General features: G+C 45.0%; 2 protein-coding genes across 7 annotated transcripts in view; one reads left to right on the top strand and one right to left on the bottom strand.

Moving 5' to 3' along the window:
* LOC119176041 (uncharacterized) overlaps positions 1 to 16,406 on the bottom strand; it is a 170,643-nt gene extending 154,237 nt beyond the window's left edge. For 2 of the 4 annotated variants that reach the window (XM_075881088.1, XM_037427153.2), the window contains exons 1-2: positions 16,221 to 16,405; positions 7,010 to 7,933 (exon numbers count right to left, since the gene is read on the bottom strand). In XM_075881088.1, coding sequence (XP_075737203.1) covers positions 7,010 to 7,933; positions 16,221 to 16,346 — 1,050 coding nt within the window. In that variant the 5' untranslated portion in view covers positions 16,347 to 16,405. Of the gene's footprint in view, positions 1 to 7,009; positions 7,934 to 16,220 lie in introns of all 4 variants that reach the window. The other 2 variants (XM_075881086.1, XM_075881087.1) reach the window with 2 other exon arrangements.
* A 186-nt stretch (positions 16,407 to 16,592) lies between these two features.
* Positions 16,593 to 25,959, top strand: part of Prim1 (DNA primase small subunit) — an 81,918-nt gene continuing 72,551 nt past the window's right edge. For 2 of the 3 annotated variants that reach the window (XM_075881091.1, XM_075881092.1), the window contains exons 1-3: positions 16,593 to 16,947; positions 17,016 to 17,170; positions 17,249 to 17,420. In XM_075881091.1, the coding sequence (XP_075737206.1) occupies positions 16,836 to 16,947; positions 17,016 to 17,170; positions 17,249 to 17,420 (439 nt within the window). In that variant the 5' untranslated portion in view covers positions 16,593 to 16,835. The remainder of the gene's footprint in view (positions 16,948 to 17,015; positions 17,171 to 17,248; positions 17,421 to 25,959) is intronic. The other variant, XM_037427152.2, reaches the window with a different exon arrangement.

Below are 25,959 nucleotides of genomic sequence, written 5' to 3'. Positions count from 1 at the left end.
TTCAAATATTTCATTTTGACATATTTAATATGGGGAATAAACGTCAGCTTAGAATCTAAAGTGGTTCCCAGGAATTTATGCTCGCTGTTCACAGAGAGTTGGTCTCCCTTGATTGCAACATTTGGTAGTGGCATTACCCCTCGTTTGTTGGAAAAAAGTATGCAAGTACTTTTCTTCGTGTTTATTTTAAAACCATTTTAATCCGCCCATTTAGAGAATTTATTCATTCCAAGCTGCACTTGTCGTTCGCAGATACATATTGCATGATTTGAAACTCATCTGCACATCATCAACATACACCTAATAAAACATCGCGCTTGAAAAATGACTGACTGCAGGGAGTTCATTTTTACAAGAAAGAGTGTGCAACTAAGCACGCCACCTTGCGGAACACCAGTCTCTTGGGTAAAAGTTCTAGAGAGAGCATTTCCCACTTTTACGCGAAAGGTTCGGTTAGACAGATAACTTTTAATTGTGTTTAGCATGTTCCCACAGATGCCCATGATGACAAGATCGCGGAGAATCCCGAATCGCCATGTGGTGTCGTACGCCTTCTCTAAGTCTAGGAATACCGAAAGTACGAACTGCCTATGAATAAATGCATCTCTGATGTATGTCTATGCGAACAAGGTTGTCTGTTGTCGACCTCCCCCCTCTGAAACCACACTAAAGGGGGTCTAGTATACTGTTACTTCCTAAAAAGTAGATTAAGCGCCGGTTTATCATTTTCTCATATAGTTTGCATAGACAGCTTGTTAACGCTATTGGCCTGTAGCTGGCGGCCAAGGATGGATCTTTGCCTTGTTTAAGTACTGGGATAACTATAGCTTCTTTCCATGACAATGGAATATACCCAGCTGCCCACATGATATTGAAGAGAGTTAGGAGTGTTTTCAGTGCTTCTGGATGAAGGTACTTGACCATTTCGTATGTTATACGATCGACACCTGGCGCCGAGTTGTTGCAGCACGCAAGAGATGCCTTAAGTTCAGCTAATGTAAATGGGCAGTTGTAAGTCTCACTGGATGGACGTTTACATTTAAGGAGCTGCCGTTCTTCGTGTTCTTTGAATTTTAAGAACGTTTCTGTATAGTTTGATGCACTTGAGACGTATTCAAAGTGTTCGCCTAGGCAGTCTGCCTGCTCCTCTAGGCTCTCACCTCGGCTATTTACCAAGGGCAGGGGGTGCAACTCCCGACCCATTAACTTGTTTACCCTATTCCAAACCTTTGTTTCGTCGGTGTAAGAATTGGTACCAGAGATGAACCTATTCCAACTTTCTTTCTTTGCAAGACGACGCGTTCTTCTAGCTTGTGACTTCACCTGTTTGAAGTTGACGAGGTTTTCAGCCGTTGGGTAATTTCGGAGTAATCTCCAAGCTTTATTTTGACTATTTCGCGCTTTCCGACAATCGTCATTCCACCATGGGATGCGACGCTTATTAATCATTCCATTAGTTTGCTTAATACATTTCGCTGCAGCGTCAATAATAAAATCTGTTAGGTATGCCACAGCATCGTCTATATTAAAATCAGCAATGTCCTCTTCATCTAAAAATGTGTTTTCTCGGAACAGTTCCCAGTTGGCTGACTTGGTGTTCCAACGAGGAAAGTCAGGCGAGCATGTATCTTCTTTAGTTAGCTTCAACATTATCGGGAAGTGGTCACTCCCAAAGGGGTTCTTGAGAACAGACCACTCCAGATAAGGAATTAGTGTACTCGAGACAATACTCAGGTCTATAGAAGAGTATGTGTTGTGCGTAGTGCTATAATATGTTGATTCTTTTTTGTTAAGTAAACATGCAGCTGACGAAAACAAAGTGTTCTATTAGGCGTCCTCGTGCATCCAAACGGGAGTCCCCCCCATAGAGGGTTATGTGCATTTAGATCACCAACGACTATATATGGCGGAGGAAGTTCATCAATGAAGCTTTGAAATTCTATCTTCGAAAGTTGATAGAACAGAGGAATGTAAATAGAAGTAATTGTTAGTAGCTTCCCGAACAGCACTGCTCAGACAGCAACTGCCTCAAGAGAAGTTCGGAGGTTTAATTGCTTACAGGCAACACCTTTATCAATTATTATAGCGACACTGCCCGACAAGGCGGCAGCGTCGTCACGGTCTTTGCGGAAGATGGCATATTGCTTTAGAATGTTTGTGTGGACTTAAGATGTGTTTCCTAAACAAACACCACCTTTGGAGTATGTTTATTAAGGAGTTCTCTAATATCATCGAGGTTATGGAGAAGTCCTCTCACATTCCACTGTAAAATCTGCGTGTTCATTTTAGATGTGTTTTGTGCTGTGAGCTCAAGAATGGAAAATTAGCTCACGGACCCTTTCCAGGGGCCGTGACACGAGATTTTTCTTTTTTGGATTGGTCGACGGAGTCGCGCCGATCCTTAGGCGCTTGCTGCGCCCTCACGCTCGGAGTTGTGTCCATTGCCTCTAGCGAGGCACTGGACAAGCGCTCTTGCGAGCGCTGCAGTTGTTTTGAGGGCCTCGCCTTTAATGACAAGGCCTTCGCGGCCCCCAGCCCGGAGGTTGGTGGGTCCTTCGATGGCGGAGCAGCACTGGCTGCAACCGCCGAGGGGGCGGATAGCGTCACCGCTGGCTCACTACGCGTGTGCCAGACAGGCGCCGGAGGCCGTCGTGCCGCTGCCCCCTGACGCGCCACTTCAGCAAAGCTGGTTTCTGGCAGGTAGAACACCTGCCTTCGTGCCTCCTTAAATGAAATGTTTTGTTTTACTTTAATCGTGACAATTTCCTTTTCTTTTTTCCAGCTTGGGCATGACCGTGAGTATGCGGCATGCTCGTTACAGTTCGCACAGTGAGGAGAGTTTTCACAGGCATCAGATGTGTGTTCGTCAGCACTGCATTTCGCACAAGTTAGGCGGCCTCGGCAGTTCTGAGAACTGTGGCCAAACCGCTGGCATCTGAAACATCGGAGAGGGTTCGGTATATATGGCCTCACTCGAAGCTTGATGTACCCAGCCTCAACGGAGTCGGGCAGTACACTTGAATTGAAAGTAAGTACCAGGTGCTTAGTCTGGATTTCTTTGCAATCGCACCTCATCCTAATTCGTTTCACGTTGATGACATTCTGTTCGCTAAAAACCTCCAGGAGTTCAGCCTCCGTCAGCCCTAACAGGTCATCACCTGAAACAACGCCACGGGTGGTGTTCATGGTTTGGTGTGGGGTTACTATTAATTTGGTATCACCAAATTTCACTAGATTAGACAATTTTTCATACTGTTTCTGGTCGCGGAGCTCCAAAAGGAGGTCACCACTTGCGATTCTCGATGCTTTATATCCTGGGCCAAAGATTTCTGTCAAAGCCTTCGAAACAAGAAAAGGTGAAATAGCTCTCACTGGTTTGCCGGGTGTGTCAGCATGGATAACGTGGAATCGGGGAAAGGAAACTCTCTGGTGACCAAAAAACTGGAATACTTCATCGGTGCGCCCTCAGAAAAGAGGGCGATCAGGGAGTGGGGGGAAGGAACAAGCCATAAAAAAGGTTTATTTTCGGCAGCGGTGCCAGCCACCCACCATGGAGTCCTACAAGGGGACGCTGCAGGGTCTGTAAGCAGAGGACCTGCAGACGCCAGCTGAAGACCACCACTATAACCGAATATGGTGTATCCAAGGTAGGATAGCCACACAGGGTTAACCCTTGCCGCCAGGAAACACGGAAGTCAACGGAAGAGAGTAGAGGACAGGACAGATTTAAAGTAAGAGAAAAGACGAAGATGTGAGGGGGAGACAGGAAAGGGCGACTGCCGATTCCCCCCCGGGCGGGTCAATCCGGGGGGTGCCGTCTACGTGAAGCCTGGGCCAAAGTGGTGTGTTGCCTCTGCCAGGGGGCCTTAAAGGTATAATCACCCAGCGTCGGCTCAACCCCCAGGATCCCCTTTTCCCCGGACACGGCAAAGCCACGCACGGCTAAGCGTGGGAGGGAGCCAAAACTCCCCCGTTAGCTCGGGTCCGTGGTGTCGCTACACACCAAACACCTACTTGCGCAGGCGCCCCTGCGGGGACGAAAATCACTCCGCTTTGCTATAGGGAATAGAGTGCTTATCTGGCAGTTTTTGAAAGAGCCAGAATAGATTGAAGCTGAAATACTGACCGTCTCGGAACACGATCCATGCTTCTAAAATGTGACCAAGAAAAGGTTCGGCGCCACCCTCAATAAAACAGGATCAGAGAGTCTAAACAGACAAACAACCCAATCGTGCACAGATTGGAGCGCAGCTGACAATCTCTGAGACGCAACGCCAGAAGAGACGCCGTCGAACTCAGCTGCTCAACCGCCTGACTCGCCTGAGATGCAGGACGACACACCCTCTCAACCGTCGACGTCACAGGTAGTGACCACTCGGCAACTGCGACAGCCAGAGGTTAGGCGACCTCCAGACCTCTATGGAGACTTTGTCTAAGGGAGGAAGAGCGACATGTCACCTTAGAAGACGACAACAAAAAGCGCACGCAACTGGCACTGTGGCACTAGCACGAGCCTAGTGTCAAACACTGGCCAGGAGTGACTGCAACGCCTGAGCTATGTTTCTGACTTATTACATTTCCTGTCATTTCAATAATCTTCTACAGCCACAAGGGGTCTGAGCCATGTTTCTGCCTTGTTACATTTCTTGTCGTTTTAATGATCGTCTACAGCCACAAGGGGCTGAACCGACGTAGCAGCGTCCACAACTTAGAGTGTGGCCACAAACGCACTGTTCTCCAAAAAAATATACTGGTTAAATGGCACTAAAAAGTACACTGAACCATCAAAATGTTTTTCCCACTCGCACTTTCATGTATATTTTCTGAATGCGTGAACAATGCGAATGGCAAACTGAAATCAGCGGCAAGCTGCCATACTTGCGGAGCAACCCGAATGTGCAGAAGCTCCGCTTTCGTAGCCTTCACTTAAATATTAAGATAGGTCGTCGTCGAGTACAGCAGTTTTGGCCCAGCAATGCTCTTAGCAGCCCAACAACAAGCCACTGCTTACTACACAGGCATTTGTTCTAATCCAAGTAGGCTTCATTCAGTCTTTTGGAGCAGCATTGGACTCGTAAAAGGGAAGCTTTGGGGCACAAACGAGTGTTTTGGAGCAATTAATGTTAGCTTTAAAGCAGATTGCTAAATTTACCCATGTGAATTAAAATTTTTGTCTTATTGATAATCACAAAAAATTGCAGAGGTTTTTACTTAAAATTCAATACTGATGACATAACCAGACCTATCATAAATTGACACACACACAAACATTGAAATATTAACGCTGAGTGTGCAGTAACTCAAAGAAAACAAGATACAAGAAGGGATGCTTTAAATAGCTAGTAAACCTCACATAAATAAAAAATGCTAATGCTGAAATATTAAAAATGTGAAAAACACCGCATCTGAAATGAACAGCAACTGAAGACTGGAGATTAATTGATAAAAGTAACCTTTATTTTAAACCCAATAAACTTTATAAACGAATTTAAAGAAACTTAAGCTCTGATCATTAAAGCGCCACAGCCGAAATAAGAACCACGAGAAAAATAGAGACAACCAATAGACTCGCCACGCTGTTGCTAGGCGATCGTGTGGACAGTTTCTTTTCCTTTGCCATCGCCGTCATGTTTCTTCAAAAGTTCAAGTTAATAACATTCTCCGCACATCATATCTTCTATGCGTAGGTAAAAGCACGTGAGCGGTGCCAATGAGCACTTCTCAAGCAGATATCGAACTAGCTAGCCAACTCCTGGCACATTAAACCTGCTGTTAAATGCTCAAGCAGAGATGACACGAGCGACCCATCTTGAATGACCATCAAAAAATGCGAAAGAGGGACAGCCATCATAAACTATAATTCTAAAGGCGCGGTCGCAATTGATGGCATGTGTACTACCTCAGCAAGAAATAGAGGTTAATGAAAAAGGCTCGGCAAGCATCAGCGCAAGGCTTATATATCCTTCTGTGTACTATGCTCTGAATGTGAAGGCACTGTGGGAAAACAGCATCTCCCTGGAGCGGCTGTATTTTCCTACACCAGTGTTTTGTAGTTATACGGTATGTGATCCAAAATAGCTGCGAGCCCTATCTCGCCCAACATTGCAATTTGTTACTACTGAATTTATTGTTTCGCCTTTCAAACTAACAGTTTTTTTCTTTTAGTTTATGTTGTTTGATGGCCCCCATCACAGCACACACGATGTGCTCGGTGCTCGCTTGGCAACAGTGTGGCAGGTTTTTTGGAACACCATTGGCGTCTTAATAGCCAGGCTAACAGCTTCCCTGTTAAAAAAAAAAGACCCGTAATGAGGTCTGCGCACAAACGTCACCTTAACAAAAATCATGTATTTTCTTAAAGTCACGCAAGATTCACACCCATGGTGTTTAGTTCACGCATGGTGCGAGCACCATGCCTGGTCCTAAATGTGACGTGACCGAACTGCACAGGATATGGATGTGGCTGCACCCTTTGTGTACCCAGCCCATGCTGCTCTCTCGGCAATTAGACTTGGATAAATTTGGTCTTGTGCGCACAAATTGCTGTTTATGTGCACCAGATGTCATTGGTGGAGAATGGTGCAATTGGCACAGCCCTTCCACCCCTGTATGTTTGAGTTATACTACATCTCCACAACACAACACTATCTCAGCATGACGGGCAGGACCTAGTAACAGTTTCATGTAGAATTGGGAAGCTACAATCAAAGACGCATCACAATTTGATAGATTACGCAAGATAATCACAATGCAATATAGAATATTCAAAACAGAGGATAAAGTGAATGAACAGGTCAACCGCAACCAACACCTAATTGATACATACAGCTCTCCTTTTGCAAAAATGTTACCTATTTCTCATTTTAGTACTTAAACTGCATAGTCTGAACTTTAGGAAACCTTCTCCCCGGGTCGTAGATTAGCTTATCAGCAGCATTATGAATTGTAGCGTAGCAGTGCTGAGTTTACATAACATCAATACAGAAAAACAAGAGATCACACAACTCACCACACCAACTCCTCCTTCAGAGGTGACTCCACAATCACTACTATCCACTTTTTCAGAGGGCTGTTTTTTGTTCACAGTAGAGTCAACTGTCAGATCTCGCTCGGAAGAAACAACATTTGAACAGCTCGTAGGCAGTTTCGATGGTGCTATCTCTACAGTGGTACTGTTGGAAGGCACTGCTGGTGAAGAGCATAAAACCAGTTCAACTTTTGGCCGACTATCACCGCTGTCTTCAAAAACATCCACACTTGCAACTTCATCCCTTTGAGTCAGTGTCATATTGCTTTCCTTCAAGCGAGCTGCTATAGCAGAACTTGGTTCAAAAGTGCCTTTCGAAGAATCATCTTCAGAAATTGCAGAATTTGTTACGGACAGCTGAGTATGTATTCCTTCATTTTTTGTAGGTCCAATAGCAAGCTCAACATTAAGGTTCTCTTGCTTGCTCAGCTTAACATCAATCTCCCCTTCAGCGTGAGATGCGTCACTAAACGTCCTCACCGTAGGATCTTGCATTCCAGCCGACTTGGAAACACATTTCAATGATGAATCATTTGACCCATCATTTACTGATGACGATGGCTTTTGTTCAGCCCGGGTAACGGCATCCATTTCAGTACATCTGGGTGATCCTTCCTGCGAGTTCAGGGTTGACTCCTCCGGCACGTTTTTACAGGAATCGAGCCCTGTGCCTTTATTTGAACTCTCGACCATTTCTTTAGCCGAGGCTTCTGTGCCAGTTTGAGCAGAAGCAGTGGTCTCTGTTGTTGCAACATCTGAGGTTTTGCCAGTATTCCCCGCTGAAAAATCTCCAGGAGACCCATCACTAGTTGGAGCACTTGTCACAGTGGGCAGGTCCGTGCCAGACTCGCAAGTCGGGTCCATCATCTCATGACCTCTGGCGAACTGTGCACCACCGTCTTTCACCTGAAAAGAACAAATAATAGATCATATCATTCAGAAAGTCTTATAGTTCACTGGTAAAGACCGCAAAATTTATGCAAGAAGATAGAGCAAACAAACTTCACAGGTCAACAACAGTTCCCAACTACACAAACATGTAGGAAAATATTGGTTGAAGACCTTCTTTCCTTTCCCTAGAGTGCTACACATATTTTTCCAATCCAAGGACCAGTGTACTAGAAATTATAAAAAAAAAAGCCGTGCAGGAAACCGAGCAGAGCTATAATAGAAACCGAAAACACTTTGGCAGCTTAAGAGCCGAGCAATGTTTTTAAATGCAGTTCTTCCGTCAGCCCCATTTTCTTATGGAAGCGCATTACGGTAATGGAGTCATCCACACGACAACGCGCATGTTCGATGTAGTAAAGAATGCAAAAGGTATTTTAGAAGCCATTTTTTGCATGATTCAAATAATTTAAATCGTGCAACCTGTCTTGTGCCTTCTTCAAACATTGTTGCAAAAAGGTAGCTATTAAAATCAGAAGTTTACTGGGAATGCAAGAATGTGTTCATGTCCAGTACAAGAAAGACCACAATGCAATTGGTGCACAATGTGCTAAACATGGAACGAAAAAAAGAAACAAGTGTCAGCCACACATGATAATCTTGAAGCCCAGCCTTAAAAAATTATGGACAATCTCCCCGAAAAAACTCTGATGGGATGCGAAGCAGCAGCGATGCGCCCAGAGTTGACCTGGTCAAAAAGGACGTCGACGCAGGTACTGAAAAAACGGTTTGAAGCAAAACTCGTAGCATTTACTCATATAAACGTGTGTATGAAATGCAAAGACACTAGAGGCAGGTAGAGTTTTGTGCAAGCTTCATCCAGGATAAACGAGCCGAAAGAGTGTTTCCAGTCCGCATGCGGTCGAACGGTAATGTAACGATTGTAGAAACATCTCAAGGATTTCATGTCTTAATTTAAAACAAATGCTCACAAGCTTTATCAAAGGACCATTCCGAATGCTTTAAACAGACAAAAAAATACCTCAATCAGGTCGCCTGATCAAGCTCGTGTACAGCAGCAATAAGAGCCTCAAATATTTTGTTTCTGCACACTGAAATGCAGAAGTCATTACATTATTCAATCCAGGCACTTTCTCAACAGATTTTGAATAACACTGCTATATAAATATTAAACAATATTCATGAGTCAACACTATCATGAATGCCATGAAAAAGATAGTAGATTGCTTACTTTGTCGCTTCGATTACAGAGTTTTAAGAGTGCCTTCATCTTGTGATAAATCTATGCATCAATATTACTGTAAAACTGAGCTGCATGCATCTCGTTATAATTTATGGGGGTGCTGACACCCCCTGTAAAGTTGTTTGCACCGGGTGGTGCACGTGTCTCGTCCAAAAGGCACATTTCGGCTTACAACTACCGGGTGGTAGGTGGCGTTGATTACCACTGTCATCGTCATCATTGTTGTGACAGTGGTAGTGCCGGTGGTGACCCCTGGGGGAAAGCAAGGCTTGGTGGTGGGCGAGAGTTGAACGAGTCTTCTGCGCGAAATCTTTTCATAGGTGATAACTTAAAAAAAATATTAGGATATTATTTGGTGTTTCTACCGGTTATTATTCAATCGAGTACCTTTTTCAGATCACATTGCACAAAACCTAGTGGCACACAACAGCAGTGCTACAGTCTTTCTGTGAGACTCATTTGAACTACGGCATCCAAAAAGAATTCTGCAAGGGCATTAGAAGCAACACTCAAGTAATTTTTTCTAGGCATCCAAAAAGAATTCTGCAAGGGCATTAGAAGCAACACTCGAGTAATTTTTTCTTTCACTTTTATGCAAAAGTGAATGACCCAACAGAAGTGATGACAAGCTTATGAAATGCTCAGGAGATGTGCTATATGCCCAGGCGAGTTCCTGTGTATGCTCCCTATGGGAGCAGAGTTGCGCAAGGGTTTGCCATTTTGCCTTGCTAGCAACTGTAGTTACGTGGCAAAGCTGCAATCTGTTTTTGCATGCGGCTTGTCTGTCGCCGATCGATGAAGCATGTCGGCGGTTGCCAGTCGAGGTGGTGCCTGGCGTGTCAATGATCGGCGAAGAAAGGAAAAACACCTGCTGTTGGAACTGTGCAACAGAAGTACAGAAAATTTTTTTTAGTCTTTCCAGTAATGCAAAGCACAATGGCTTAGCGTAATACTGAATACGTTGCACCGCTGCGCCCACAAGGACATGTGGCACCAGCTATGGAGGATAAGCAACAACTGACAAACAAAATATATGTCGTTCGAGACTCGCGGAGCGCCTCGCTAAGCTTAGGGGATCGACTACTTTAGCGTGTTCTTCAAAAAAAAATTTTTTTTTCAGTAACTTTGTTATCGAAACTTAAGGACATGAAGCTCGAACAAAAGAAGCCCTAGTTCATTGTTTACAGGCTAAAGAGAACGTCCCTTGACAAATTTCAGGTAGATGGCAACCGCTTTCAGCAGTGCAAACGTTTTCCGGGTGCAGCCTGTGCGTCAGCTTCTTTGTAAAGCATGGTTGCTAGAAACAGTGGAAAACAGATGCGCAAATCTGCTACCTCAAAGTAGCATATACAGTAACTTTAAGGTAAATTATCCCTCAAAATGCACAACTCTGCTACCTGACGATAGCATATACAATAACTCTAAAGTAAACTTTCCCTCAAAAAAAGTGAAACTGTCCATGGTGGTCACTACCCAGATACAATGGTAGGCTCTACACGGCACTTGTCTACTCAGGATCCCATGCTGCAACTTAAGCACCAAGTACTCGACCATAAATCCAGACCAACCTGCGCCAACCTTGGACTGGATTAGAAAAAAGCTTCTGATAATGCCGCACATAGCATGATTCTAGCTCGAATTTTTAGTCTAAAAATGGGAGAGGGAGCAGACAACTATGCCAAAAACTCCTGTTAAACAAGAAAATGAGGATCATCATAGCGGATGTTAAATCTGACCTCTACGAGTTGGGCAGCAACGGAACGTCACAAGACTCGGTGATTTATTTAGTCTATGCTTTTCTATTTGATAATGGTATGTCTACCACAAGAAGTCGTAAATTCTGGGTGTTCATCACTCCATCTTCGCAGATATTACCACCTGAATAGCCTACGGCATTGAAGGCTATATAGAGCAGAGGCTTCAAGAAGCCGTAGCCACAGTGGAGAGATACTTAGCAAGTACGGGCCTTTGGTGCTCACCAGAAAAACCTAGCTCCTTTCATAAAGACCCACGCTTAGAGGCAGGCCACCAAAATCATTCGCAGGCAGTGGTGAGCACAAAGAGATTAGAGTCAGCAGCGCCGACGGCAAAATTATACCCATAGCCCAGCATATATGAGTCTTCGGACTGATCACGAGTCCAATGGAACCAATAAGAAAACCGTCCTCAAGCTAGAAATCAACATTGCCAACGGTATGAGGTTAGTACACAGGGTTACAAACAGACACAGAGGAATGAGGGAAACCAGCATCATGCGCCTAAACAAGTGTTTGTAGTTAGCCATGTTGCATACATAGCGGCTTTTCACAATTGGTACACAGCGGAGAGCAACAAAATTAACACCCTGATCAGGAAAGTGCACGAACAGGCCTTAGGCGTTCCACAATATGCAAGCACGAAACTACTACTGAAACCAGGCGTTCACAACACTCTAGAGGAGATTGCTCAAGCCCAGCGCATCTCGCAATTAGAAAGACTATCAGCAACGAAAACAGGCTCGAAGGCACGAACATATTGGCAAAATTCGGTATCACATACAATAGACTCTCAGTAATCTCAGTAAATGGAAATCTGTTAAACAGACATACTGCTTAATTAGAACTATTGCCTCTGCAATGCTTGGTTTTGGGCTTGTATTCTCCACCCATGTTCACCTCTCAATAAACTTAACTCCTGTGAAATGCAACATTTTCCCGGTTCCTTCAGGTTCCGTTTTTTGAAAGTCATGCGACATTCCCACCCACATCCGCTCCAACATCATGATAAACCCGCATCTTAGAAATATGAACCCCACCAAGAATGCAGCGCCATAAAGCAAAAGCACTGCTCAAAACACACGAAACTAGTGGAAAGTCTCTCTAAATGCGAGCCCGTACTGAAAGAAGAGTGCATGTTTCAGCAGCAGTAGACATGACGGCAAACAGTTTTAATCCCTGTACTGTCTTACCGACAAGAATTAAGGAAGCTGAACATGTGGCCATCACCACGGCTCTCACTTCCACAAAACGTAGCTTCGTTAAGAGCGACTTACAGGTCACAATTAAAAATTTGGCATGCAAACATATTAGCTGCCTTGAAAATTCTAGCAAAGAGCCAGGAACAGATGGGTTCGAAGGAACGAATATATCTAATCTGATTCCCGGCACACACCAACACAGCCACCTACAATCCGAACAAGACGGTCCAAGCACTGTCGCGAGAACCCGCCGCACAGCCCAATGAGTACCCTTACCTGGAGATGCTGCTGCCGAAACCGAAGCTTTAAAGGGCCCCAAAGCCACCCAGCAGTCGAAATTTATTTGAGGTTAGGAAGTTGTGCTCAAGTTCACCGAGCACAACTAACACGTAGCCGTGAGAATTTTTAGAAATAGTGCCGTAATAGCGGAGTTACATGCGTTTGACGATAGAAATGCGACGGATCGCTTCTTTCCCTCTTTCCTATACTACCCTCTTTCAAAACCGCTTGGCCCCTCCTCGCTGAGTGTCCCTCCTCAACTCTTGTGACATACGTCACCACTAACGCACTGTTCAAGACAGCGTCTACTTTCGGTTGCCGCGAGCCGGCACTCCAACGACCCAGCTCGCCGCCAACTGTGTTGTGTGTACCATCGGGGTGCATTGATCGTTGACTAACCACTGTTGCTATAGTGCCGGCCCATGCCCCTACGAATCGGGCATATATGAACCCTGTGTTGCATTACGGGCCACAGATGTCAATTCGCAAAGGGCAACACGACCAAGAACAGCAAGGTGCACACGAACAGCTGTTTGCAGAGTGACCGGAAGTCGTCGGTTGTTGTTTGGCTAATCGCAAGCATCGAAAGTGGTAATGTAATTGAGTTTCATTGGTATGTCACACATTTCAGTGGCGGGAACCAAAAAGGAGAAGCTATTGTTTTTTCGAAATTCTGGTGCGCCCACTATCTGTAGCATTGTTGATCGCAACGGCATCCTGCACGCGATGCGCTTGTTTACTTGAAATGTTTGGGAGAATATCGGAGGGGGTTGAGGGGCCCTTTATTATAAAACAGAATCACCACCTATGCAAAATACACCAGGTATCATCATGACTCGAGGCAGATTTTTCCCCCTGCCTAACCTAAAGTAGATAGAAAACAAGCGACAAATTGGCGGAAATTGCAAACCAATTTTTTTTCTCGCCCTGCCCAGCTACAAAGAATGTTTCCAGAGGTTTACCCAGACTCGATATGTAAAGACTGTAAAATAGATGCGGCTTCCCCACATGGGCTGTCGGTGTCCCAAGCAGCACACACACTCCCAGAACCTCTCAGAAAGCGATGGTGTACAGTACGGTCCACTCTTGGAGAGAACACGTCTACGCGTGACTGGCGGCCCGCGTGGCTGGCGGCCCGCGTGGCGCCAACTGGCAACGAGATTTGTAAACACAGCGTATGAGCATAGACGGAGAAGGGTGGGGCTTGCCGCATTTCGTCTGCTTCTTGTCCCCGCCACTCTCTCTGCTCCTTCCCACGAGCGGACAGAAAAAAAAAATGCAGTTCGTTTCTTGTTGTGCTTTCTCGGCAGCTTTATTGCGATACCATTCATGGCGACAGTAGCCGATTCCAGAATACAGGCGAATTGCAAGAAAAAAAAAAGACCCATGTGCCTATAGTATTTAGAAAAAGGTTAAGGAAACGTGTTTGCAAATACTTCAATGTGTTCCACTACGACGGGACACAATACTATATAATTATTGGGAATCGCAATACCCAACAAATTTTAGTATAACTTGCGCTACATTTTGTTTTTTCTCTGGCTATGGTGGTCTGGTGGCTAAGGTACTCGGCTGCCGACTCGCAGGTTGCGGGATCGAATCTCTGCTGCAGCGACTGCATTTAGATGGAGGCGGAAATGCTGTAGGCCCATAAGCTCAGATTTAGGGGCACGTTAAAAAACCCCAAGTGGTCGATATTTCGGGAGCCTTCCACTAGGGCGTCTCTCATAATCATATGGTGGTTTTGGGACGTTAAACCCCACATACCAATCAATTACATTTCGTTTTCTTCGTTGAAGCGAAAATGCTAGAACTTGCTTATGTGGAATATCTAAAATCATTACGTTTCACCAACAGGCGCGATGGAAAACTGAAGTAAACAAAAAAATTTATTTCTAAAACCTTTGTGACAGACTGGTCGGGCGAGATAAGATCTGAAGCCTTGAAACATTTAAATTTTAATAATGGAAAGGTAATGAAACACATCTGTGCCCTGCGAAACACAAAATAACAGATATGTGTAAGCAAAATAGGACTACGCGTGACAGAACGAGACACTGAAAAAAACTACATTCGTAATGCTGATGAATATGCTGGTATTGAAAAAGTGGCCTTTTCGAGATTGCAGTGACAGCAAGCTGGCTCTATTTTTTGGTGTACAGCTCAACCATTCGAAGCTTTTCGTCCTCAGGTATTCCAGCCATGCCGCTTTTAAGAACTAGCTCTGCCGAAAATGCGATCAGTGAGTAAATACACCCCCAGCTGTGGCATTCTGTGAAAGTGATAACGAAGCCCACCACTCGCAAAGCCTTGTGCTTGTGCCCACAAAAAATCTAATTGTAAGCTTTCCAAACGCTGTTCGAACCAGGCAGCCGCTTTTGACAACAGACATGAGAATCAATGGTTGATGAAGCGAGCACAGCAAGCTTGTAGCTAGCGTGCTCCAAGCGTAGGACGGGGAAGTAGCTGACAATGCGGCAAGTACCGCCCTTGCGATTCTGTGCGCATGCTCAGCATTTTCAAATCTCGCGAGCAGTTGGCGCCCCACAGACCGCCGGCCCCGCGCGTTCCTCCTAACAGTGGTTTGTATTTTACAACGCTGCTCAGCGCCTATTTACAAGATCAAACCTGGCTATCCAGCAGGCCAGGGAGGTTACTGGGAGACAAAGTCTTTCATCGTCTATTCGAGTGGTTTGGCCTGGACCAGCGACTAGCTGGATCTCGCAATAAAGTTGTTTCATTCATTCCATTGTACAAAAGCCATACTAAAAGACTGCTTCTCCTGGCAATGACTCAATTCAACGCAGCACAAGTCCTCACTGGGTAAGTGAAATGCAAAAACTGGGAAAGGATTTAAACTCCAACGAAAAGTATGTGAAGAAACCCGACGTTTCGGAACCCACTTTGTTCCTTTTTCAGGGAAGACTAGGACTACGTAGAAGCGGCGTCTTCAAAGCACAAACAAAAAAACTCCAAGCCACGTGTACACACACGAAGCCAGAAGTACAACGATTAGACAAATCCGTGTACTACCCATCATTCCCATGCTCACTGAAGCACCGTGCGTTGCAGTTTCCATAGACACTAGCGCCAGAGTTCCCTCTAGTGTATATTTAGGAAACTCTATGGCTCACGCGGGGGAGGCGTGTGAAAATAGAAGGAACAATACCAAAGGAGGGCGAAATTCGCCGTCTAGGGCACGTCACAGTGGCAGTCATGTATTTGATGTCAGTCGACAGCAAAGGACAAATTGCACACTCGATAACACACTTCTAATTTCAAGCAGCGCGTAGAAAAAAAAATAGGGGTTGGACGCGTCCCACATGTGGGCACGTGCGTATACACTGCCTTAGAGCCCCCATTTCGCTGCCATATACAACAAGAATGAAGATCGCGGTAGTGCTTTCATGCCGGCGAATCACCGATACCTCGAACGCTGCAAAAACAGCACTTTCACAAAGCCACTAACGAAGAGGGATAAGGGTATTCAACAGTTGATTGTTTTTGGCGGTCAATATTGCCCCCCCCCCCCCCCCGAAGTCTGGCAACGACTTATGCAACGCCAAGCAGAACCTTACCACCGAATAAATTATGTGCGAAGCTCACGACAGTAACAATTGCAGAGTACAACTTACTCGGGGATAATTAATGCGGTATACAAATCAGTCTTGGCAGAAAAACTGACAAGTGTCATGCACTACGACGGTGACGAACATAACATTCGATAGCAATTTTATGACGTAAGCCTTTCAACTAGTCCTAACTCGAACACTTAATTACTGGGGACCTAACGGCGTTTCTTTTACCTCGTAACCAACACCCTCTTTTGTGGTACTCTTGCAGTCGGTTTCTGGCGTCGCGTCAAGACTTCCAGGCGTCCGAGACGAGTCGGACTTTGCTTCTGCAAAAGCCTTTTGTTCGCCAAACTCCATGACTAGACGAGCGACATTGAACACTGTCAGCGCTTAGAGTCACGTTAGAATATATCTGAATTCGGCACATAGCCTACAGCCACAGTACCGTATCAGTGATCGCATTTCGCCCACAAAGCCGTAAATGTTACAACAATAATGCTTTTGTTCTGAATATTTTTAACAAAAAAAAACTTTGTTTTGTGGAGGTGTTGCTTTTTTTTTGCCAGTGAGTGCGCGCAAGCGTCAGCGTGGGAATTTCCTCATCTTTGCGAAGCTACGCCTCCTGCCGCCCAACGGCAAGATTACGCCTTTTGCGATTACGCGCGCAAATTTCTGGCTGGAGATGCGCCTATGAGATCATGCCGCTGAATAATTTAATGTTGGTGTAAAGAGCGTACGCTCGTTGTATTACCTTGTAGCACACAGCTACTACTGGTCACATCAGTTGTCAAAACACACCCTGTTCCGCAAAGTCAGCTGATTTTAATTCGTTGCGTGGGCACTGCCATGGCACCTGTGAGTGGCGCCTATAATCCAGAGTTTCTGGATGATTTCTTGCCGTTGTACTATGGAAAGCTGTTCCCCATCAACGCGTTTTACAAGTGGATAACGTACTCAGGTAAGGTGTAATATTGATCTGTGTTTCTTATGTTTATCGTTGATTTTATTGTTTCGCTTGTTCTGCAGACAAATCAAGGGGTGGAAACCGTGAAATATCATTCACTTTGCGGGATGATGTTTATATCAGGTTTCAGTCCTTTTCGAACGAGCAAGACTTTCAAAGAGCGTTGAAGGACAAACGCCCGCACAAGATTGATATTGGCGCAGTCTACAATTACAGTGTAAGCTGCTGTTGGCACAGAATTTTTAAAATGAGAGTTGCATTAAGTTCTTGTCTACTTCATATTTTTCTTTTGCAGCCAAAGAACCATCATGAGCCTTCCTTTGGTCCTACTGAAAGGGAACTAGTGTTCGATATCGATATGACAGATTACGACGACGTGCGAACGTGCTGCCAAGGAGCGGACATATGCAAAAGTTGCTGGGCCTTCATGACTTTAGCCATGCAAATTTTGGACCGGGTGTTACGAGGTATTTCATTAACATATCACTTGGGACATGACTAAATGTGTTGCTCCTTGTGTCCGAGTCCTTACTTGCTTGAGGAGGAGGTCATTTTCACTGGTGACGTGTTTTATAAAACTGTCATATTACTGCTACTGATTTAAGTGATCATGGTCTTTAACTGTCAAAGACCGAGGATTGCAGCGAGTTTTCTGTTTTATGTATTGCACAGGAATGCAAAAAATGCTCAAAATGTTTGGCTCTGCAGAAAGTAAAACAAGGGAAAGGAGGGTGCTCGCCTTGTGCCATATCATCCCAAGTTTAGGTTGAACTCGTTCACGACCCAGTGCTTTTGACATACTGTAGACCTTTTAACTGATCGCTCCCTGGGTGCTGCTATAGTCCTCTCAGCGCTGTTGTTAACCTGCATGACCCCCCCAAAATGCGCTGTTAAGGCTGTGACCTCTGCTTTTATACTCTCCAAGCAACAGCCCAAAAAGGAGGAGATTCTCCTCTTCGTTAAAAAGGTCAACAGGTAGCACAAATAATTCAACCTATTTGAGAGAGCGTACAAAACGAGTGCAAAATCAAACTTTCTATTCATCTGCATAGGCTACTAAATAAGGGTAATAAAGTGCATGAAATTATGCTTGTACTACATGCCCTCTCTTGTGAATTTGTCAAATTTGCGTGGCTAATAGTTTCCAAATTTTTGCACCTCCGTCATACTATTGACAAAAACCACCTTGTCAGATGGATACCTAGTATCTTTCTCTGTTCTTCCTATTTCCTTTCAAGCTTTTTCTCTATATTCCGAAAGATGAAGGCCCCTGTCCTGCACCAGTCTCTCTGGTGCCATGTGTACTGCCCTGCAAAGTTCTTTGTGTTGTTAAGAATTCATGTGGAAGGGGCGGAATGTCACAAGGAGGTCAAGCTACCACTAAACGAGTTGTAGCAATGATGCCACGAGCTGTTGCAAACTTGGGTGAGCGCCTGCACTCACTTTAAACAACGCCTAAACATGTCACTATGTTCTAAGCTATGGTTGCCACTGAGACTTGTTCAGATGTACCTATATGAGCAGGAGAATGAAACAACAAGCATATCGGGTTTCAAATTTAGTTGTCAGGGCTCCATTAATGCACAACCCTGTTTGAAGCTGCTTACTACACTGTTCGTCAAGAAAATACACAAATCTACACATCTACAACATGATGCACTTACATGTACTCATTATGTTGTAGATTCTCAAGCTCAAAACGAATTTAAAATGCAAATTGATGGTTGAGTTTGAAGTGATCAATAAAATTGTTTCCACTACAGCTCTTGCATTAGGACAGTGAAGGGGAAAAAATGAGAATGTTGCATTCTTGTGGTTAAGAGCTCTCTAATCTCGTCTCTCGGTTCTAGAACTTTCACTAATGACAACCCATAATTGTCATCATAATTTATCAAATTTTACGTACCAAAATCGAAATATCACTGTCGAAACCCTGATCGAACCTGAGTATTTAGATACATAGCCAAGCGTCATGATCACTGTACCACTTGGGCAGACTCTGTAGTTGTTTGCTTGAGCAAAAAATGACCAGCAGGAACAGTAATACTAGTGCTATTCTTGCGACATCTTTTGGGCTGTGGCACCAGGGTCGTACCCAGGAGTTCTTTTTTTCGAGGGGTGTTCATGTATACGACGACTAAGTTTGGCAAGTAGGAGCTTATGTGAAGGCATGTGAATACTTTAGTATCAACTGAAAGTTAAAGCATAAGCAAATTTTTGGGGGGTCAGAAGTCCCCCCAACTCCCCCCTAGTTACCATCTTGTGTAATACTATTATGGAATATTATCACTGTCATCATCAGCTTGACCATGCCCACTGCTGGGCACAGGCCTCTCCCATGTTCCGCCAGTCAACCTGGTCCCGTTCTTTCTGCTGCCGAGTTAAGTGTGCAAAATTATAATCTTGTTAACCTGCCTAACTTTCTGTCTCGCCCTTGTGCGTTTGCCCTTTTCTGAAACCAGTTGTACCCTTAATGACCAGCAGTTATCCTGCCTATAAGCTAGGTGCCCAGCCCATGTCCATTTCTCATTCGTGATATGAACTATTATATCCTAAACCTTTGTTTGTTCCTTGTGGTCTCTTGCAGTCTGTTAAGGTTACACCTATCATTTTTATTTCCATTGCTCGCTGTGTCATTTTCAATTATTTGAACCCTCTTTGTAATCCTCCAGGTTTCTGCTCCATGGGTAAATGTTGGTAAGATGCAGCTGTTATATACCTTCCTCTTGAGGGATAGTGGTTGACTATCATCATAGGTCGGCACCTTAAGGGCCTAATCACTCACACTCACTCACCACAATTGTTTCAGCCTTCCAACTCCCCCGCAAGGGCGCCTGCGCAAGTAGGCGTTTGGTGTGTAAAGACACCATGGACCAGAGCTAATGGGGGAGTTTTGGCTCCCTCCCACGCCTAGCCGTGCGTGGCTGAGCCGTGTCCGGGGAAAAGGGGATCCTGGGGGCTGAGCCGACGCTGGGTGATTGAACCTTTAAGGCCCCCCGGCAGAGGCAACACACCCCTTTGGCCCCGGCTTCACGTAGACGGCACCCCTGGGCTGACTCACCCAGGGGAAATCGGCAGTCGCCTTTTCCTATCTCTCTCTTCCTACATCTTCGTCTTTATCTCTCACTTTTTATCTGTCCTGTCATTTTCTCTTTTCCATTTAGTTCTAAATTTCCTGGTGGCGAGGGTTAACCCTGTGTAGTTGCCCAACCTTGGGTAGTTATATTCGGTTATAGCGGCGACGCATGGCTGGCGTCTCCTAGTGTTCACTATTCAAACTTGTAGCGTCTCCTTGTTGGGCTCGGCGGTGGGTGGCCACCATCGCCGCCGAATTTAAAGTGCTTCTTATGGAAAACCCTTTTCCTGCACTCCCTGATCGCCGCCTGAAAGGTGGCGCACCAATGACAGCCTCTTTACTGCACAGCCTAAACAGACCTTCCCCAAGTACCATGTAATCCACAGCCAAAATGAAAAGAAAACAGTTCGATCTATTTCACCATTTATTGTCTCAAAAACGCTCACAGATGCAATTGGCCCTGGCTATAAAGTAACTAAGATGGGGAATGGCTATCTCCTTATAGAAGTTCGCGACAAGACTCAGTACGACAAGCTCACAAAACTCGTTTCATTTGATAACATCCCAATATCAGTGGGCCCACATAGGTCGATGAACACAGTGCGTGGTGTCATATCTGATGATGACCTCCTCGAGCTGTCTGAAAGTGAATTGCTCGAAGGCTTGCAAGAACAAAATGTAGTGAAAGTACAAAGAATAATAATCAGGCGAGATAATAAACAGATCCCAACAAAGCACATCATAGTTACCTTTGGTACAAGCAACCTTCCTGACTATTGAAACTGGTTACTGCAAGCTTCGTGACAGACCTTATATACCGAATCCTCGCCGATGTTTCAAGTGTCAGCGCTTCGGACGCAGATCCCAAACGTGCAGAGGGCGCGCTAGGTGCGCGAAGTGCGCATCTTGTGAACATGTATCCGAAAAGTGCACTTCAGAAGCCTGTTGCGCTAACTGTGAAGGAGATCACGCTGCCTACTCCCGATCATGCCCTGCATGGAAAAAAAAGAAAGAAATATTAGAACTTAAGGTCAAGTTCCACCTGTCATTTCAAGAGGCACGTCAACGTTTTTCTACACACAATAATTCTGAACCTTCCTTCGCCGACGTGGCGCGTCGAGGCGCCGTGCCACATCATTCGGCACCCGTGAGATTCATACCAAGTGTGACTGCGGTTGTGCCAGAAGCGCCTCCCGCTGGAGCAGCCTGTACTGCTCCGCCTCCTGTTCAAAAGGGCCAGCAGACTGCTGGACCACGGACCACTGCAATTACAGTCAGGTCCGAAACTGCCATAAACGTGCCTGCCAAGCAGGCACCATCCACCACCTCAGAAGAGGTGATGGACACAAGCCATACTCCTCCAGCGCCCCAGACTCCGAAGGAAAGGCACAGCTCTTTGGAGCGAAGCTAGAAAGAGAAACCCCGTATTACAGGCCCTGTAACTTAAGGCAACGTTTCTGTACACACAGCACTTAACTACATCAAAAATGGAGACACAAATTTTACAGTGGAACGTCGGAGGACTACTGAGAAACCTTGACGATATTCAAGAACTTTTACATAAACAGTCACCAAAAGTGCTGTGTGTACAAGAAGCACACCTAAAACCCAAGATCACTAAATTTCTATGCCAGTATATCATTTTTCAAAAGGACAGGAATGAAGCCGTCACGTCATCTGGCGGTGTGGCCATTATAGTAAATCTAGGGATTGCATGTACTCATCTACTACTCGAAACATCTCTTGAAGCAGTGGATATTCTTGTAGTCCTCCTGAACAAACTCGTGACCATCTGCTCTGTCTACATACCTCCACACTACCATCTTGAAAAACGTGAATTCCAGTCCCTAATAGATAAACTTCCAGAACCTTATATCCTCCTTGGAGATTTCAGTGCGCATAGCAATCTCTGGGGTGACTCTCGCTGCGATGCTCGAGGTCGCCTGATTGAATAGTTCCTTTTTACTTCTGGCGCGTGCCTTTTAAATCGGAAAGAGCCGACATGCTACTGCCTTGCCAGCAATACCTACTCGTCAATAAACCTTAGCGTGGAGGTTGCTACGGGACTCGCCGACAGCAGAAAATCTTGAAAGCTTTCAGAAGATTAAGTCCCAAGGCAGGAAAACGTGCCGACAGGCTAGGAGAGAAAGCTGGCATAAGTTTTTATCAGACATCACTTCATATACACAAGAAACTAAAGTCTGGAACATGGTTCGCAAAGTAACAGGACGACACGCAACTTCACTACCTCTCGTATACACGCAAGGGGATACCTTGGAAGACCAGGCGAACTTCCTCGGTGCCCACTTCGAAGAGGTGTCCAGTTCGTCGCATTATACTGCAGCTTTTCAACGACACAAAAGAAAAATCGAAAAAGAGAAACTTCAGCAAAAATCCTCTAAACATGAGTCGTACAACAACCCTTTCAGTTTGGCCAAGTTACAAGCATCGCTACATGTTTGCAATAAATCAGCTCCAGGTTCGGACCCTATAGTATAAGAAATATTAAAACAACTGCCTTCTGAAACACAAAAAACCCTGCTTTTCCTGTATAACTCTATCTAGTTTTCCGGTGAAATCCCTTCTGCGTGGAAAGAAGCCATTATTATTCCGATTTTAAAGCAAAGCAAGGATCCATCTTCCGTTAGTAGTTACAGGCCAATCGCACTTACAAGTTGCATGTGTAAACATTTTGGAAAAATGATAAATCACAGACTTGTACATTACCTTGAAACGAACAATCTGCTTGACCCATTCCAATGCGGGTTTCGAGAGGGTAGATCCACCACTGACCATCTCGTACGTATTGAGGCACAGATCTGAGATGCCTTCGTCCACAAACAATACTTTCTTTCTGTGTTCCTCGACATCGAAAAAGCCTACGATACGACATGGAGATTCGGAATACTAAGAGACCTGTCCAATCTTGGTGTGCGTGGCAGGATGTTTACTATTATCAAAAGCTACTTGTCCAATCGTACATTCCGTGTCAGAGTCGGCAGCGTTATTTTCCGAACATTTGTCCAAGAAACAGGAGTGCCGCAAGGTGGTGTACTTAGCTGTACTCTTTTTATTGTCAAAATGAATTCTTTGCGTCATTCCATCCCACAAAATATGTTTTACTGTACATATGTCGATGACGTCCAGCTTGGATTTAAGTCTTGTAACCTAGCAGTTTGTGAGCGGCAGGTTCAGCTTAGCTTGAACAAGGTCTCCCAATGGGCGGAGGAAAACGGGTTCCGATTAAACCCCCAAAAAAGCACATGTGTCTTGTTCTCTAAAAAGGGAGGCACTCACCCCGACCCTGACATTCAATTGCATGGTCAACGCCTGTCTGTTAATGCCGAATACAAATTCTTAGGCTTAATTCTGGACACCAAGCTAACCTTCGTACCACACATTAAGTATTTAAAAAACAAGTGCATCAGAACCATGAATGTTCTAAAAGTGCTGTCACGCACTACGTGGGGGAGTGACAAAAAGTGTCTCATGAATTTGTACAGGAGCCTCGTACGCACTCGCTTGGATTATGGAGCAATAACCTATCAGTCTGCGACACCTACCGCCCTTAAAATGCTTGACCCTATTCACCACTTAGGAATCCGCCTCTCTACGGGTGCCTTTCGCACCAGCCCCGTTGAAAGCCTGTACGTGGAATCAAACGAATGGTCACTCCACCTACAGAGATGTTATGTTTTTTCTATATTATCTCAAAGCAAAGGCAGACAACGACCACCCTTCACACTTCACAATTGATGACATGTCTACTTCTGTTTTGTTTGAAAACCGGCCATCTTTGAGACAGCCCTATTCACTTTGTGTGAGGGGGCTTGCTGCGGAAACCGGTGTGTCACTCGAATATCGTTTGATGGCTCCCGCAGCATGTCTGCCACCATGGCGGGGGCAATTGATAGATTGTGATGTGTCCTTTTTTAGAGATCACAAAGCATGCACCCATTGTACATATCCACACATACTTCCTGGAACTACAACAAAAGTACACATGCCCTGAGTTCTTTACAGATGCCTCAAAGTCCAACACTTCTGTTTCATACGCAGCCATTGGCCCATCCTTCTCAGATACTGGCGTCCTGCATCCTGATGCAAGCATTTTCACAGGAGAAGCCTACGCAATACTTGCAGCTTTTAAATACATTGCACATATAAAACTACAAAAAGCGGTAATTTACACGGATTCTCTGAGTGTGGTGAAAGCCTTGAAAACACTCACAAAATGCAAAAACCCAGTTCTTGAGTCCCTTTATTCACTCTTATGCACAGTCTACTCATCCAAACAGCATGTTGTAGTCTGCTGGGTGCCGGGGCACCGCGAGATAAAGGGAAACATTTTGGCAGATCAGCTGGCTGCATCCGCCAGCAACGATGCCGCTAATGAATCAATACCAATCCCTGCACTTGACATGAAACCTTTCCTGAAACGACAACTCAGAAGTTATTAGCAAAACTTGTGGGATAGACACACAAATAATAAACTACATGTTATTAAGCCACAGCTTGGTCATTGGCCGCCCCTATCAAAATCGCGACATACAGAAGTGGCACTCACAAGGCTAAGAACAGGGCATACATACTCTACACACTCATATATTCTGTCTGCCAGTGATCCACCATTGTGTACGAGATGTGGAGAACCACTTACGGTTCTCCACATCCTCGTCCAGTGTAATGAGTTGGACGCTCTAAGGAAAAAGCACTTTTTACTGCCCTACCGACAGCAGCTCCCACTACACCCTGGGATGCTTATCGGTAGGGATCCGATTTTTAAAATTCACTCATTACTTATGTTTTTAAAGGATGTACGCAGTTTTCGCTGCATATTTCAAGGTGATCTGTAACGGGACCTGTGGTGACTACATCTCCGCCATAGTCTTATTATCATGACCTTTTGACATTCAATCTCACTGCACACATTTCACGCCACTGTCATGATTTTAATACTTAAGTTTTTACCCGCATTAGCGCGAGGAATTTTAAGGCCCCTTTAATGCCACTCATCATTTACAATATATATCATTGTTCATATCTCTTGTCTATCAAAATGGCGCTCTTTGGCCATCAATTGGCCCTTGCGCCATAAAGCGCCACACATCATCATCATCCTTCCAACTCGCATTCACACTCACGCCCACTGGCCCCGCCGTGGTGGTCTAGTGGCTAAGGTACTTGGTTGCTGACCCGCAGGTCGCGGGATCGAATCCCGGCTGCGGCGGCTGCATTTCCGATGCAGGTGGAAATGTTGTAGGCCCGTGTGATCAGATTTGGGTGCACGTTAAAGAACCCCAGGTGGTCGAAATTTCCGGAGCCCTCCACTACGCTGTCTCTCATAATCATATGGTGGTTTTGGGTCGTTAAACCCCACATATAAATCAATCAACTCACGTCCACTCACTCATAGTCACTCACGTTCACCACTGTTCTCCGAAGAATGACAAAGGATAGCATAGCAAATGCCGGCCAACTACACAAAAATTATGAATATATATATCGTTGGGAGTACCCAGCAAGTGTACTTGTAGCAGTTACCTAAAGAGGGATAAGAAAAGGCTCTGAAAGGCTGCTCATCCAGCTTTCACTGTGACTGTGCTGTGCATTCCGCGCAGGCCTGGCAAATTTTTTACTTTTGTAATTGCTTTTCTTTTGTGCTTCCCATTTATTGGTAGTAGTTGGGCATACATCGCTATTGTCAGAAACCTTTTGTGGTCTCTGGATGCCGCGCCCATCTGTCGGTTTTCGAAGTTTCATGCTCAATTCTTTTTTTTTTTTTTTTTTCATGTCTGTAGCGGCTACCGCTTTGTTGCACTGCTCCACCCTTTCGCCTCGCTTCACCCCCCCCCCCTTTTTTTTTTTTTTTTTTGTTGCAGCTCTTCTTACCTCCGAGAAGAGAATCCTTATTTTCAATGCAACGTTGC

Source organism: Rhipicephalus microplus, chromosome X (assembly GCF_043290135.1).
Source record: "Rhipicephalus microplus isolate Deutch F79 chromosome X, USDA_Rmic, whole genome shotgun sequence".
NCBI classification, from domain to species: Eukaryota; Metazoa; Arthropoda; class Arachnida; order Ixodida; family Ixodidae; genus Rhipicephalus; species Rhipicephalus microplus.
This window is presented reverse-complemented; position numbering and strand designations above follow the sequence as displayed.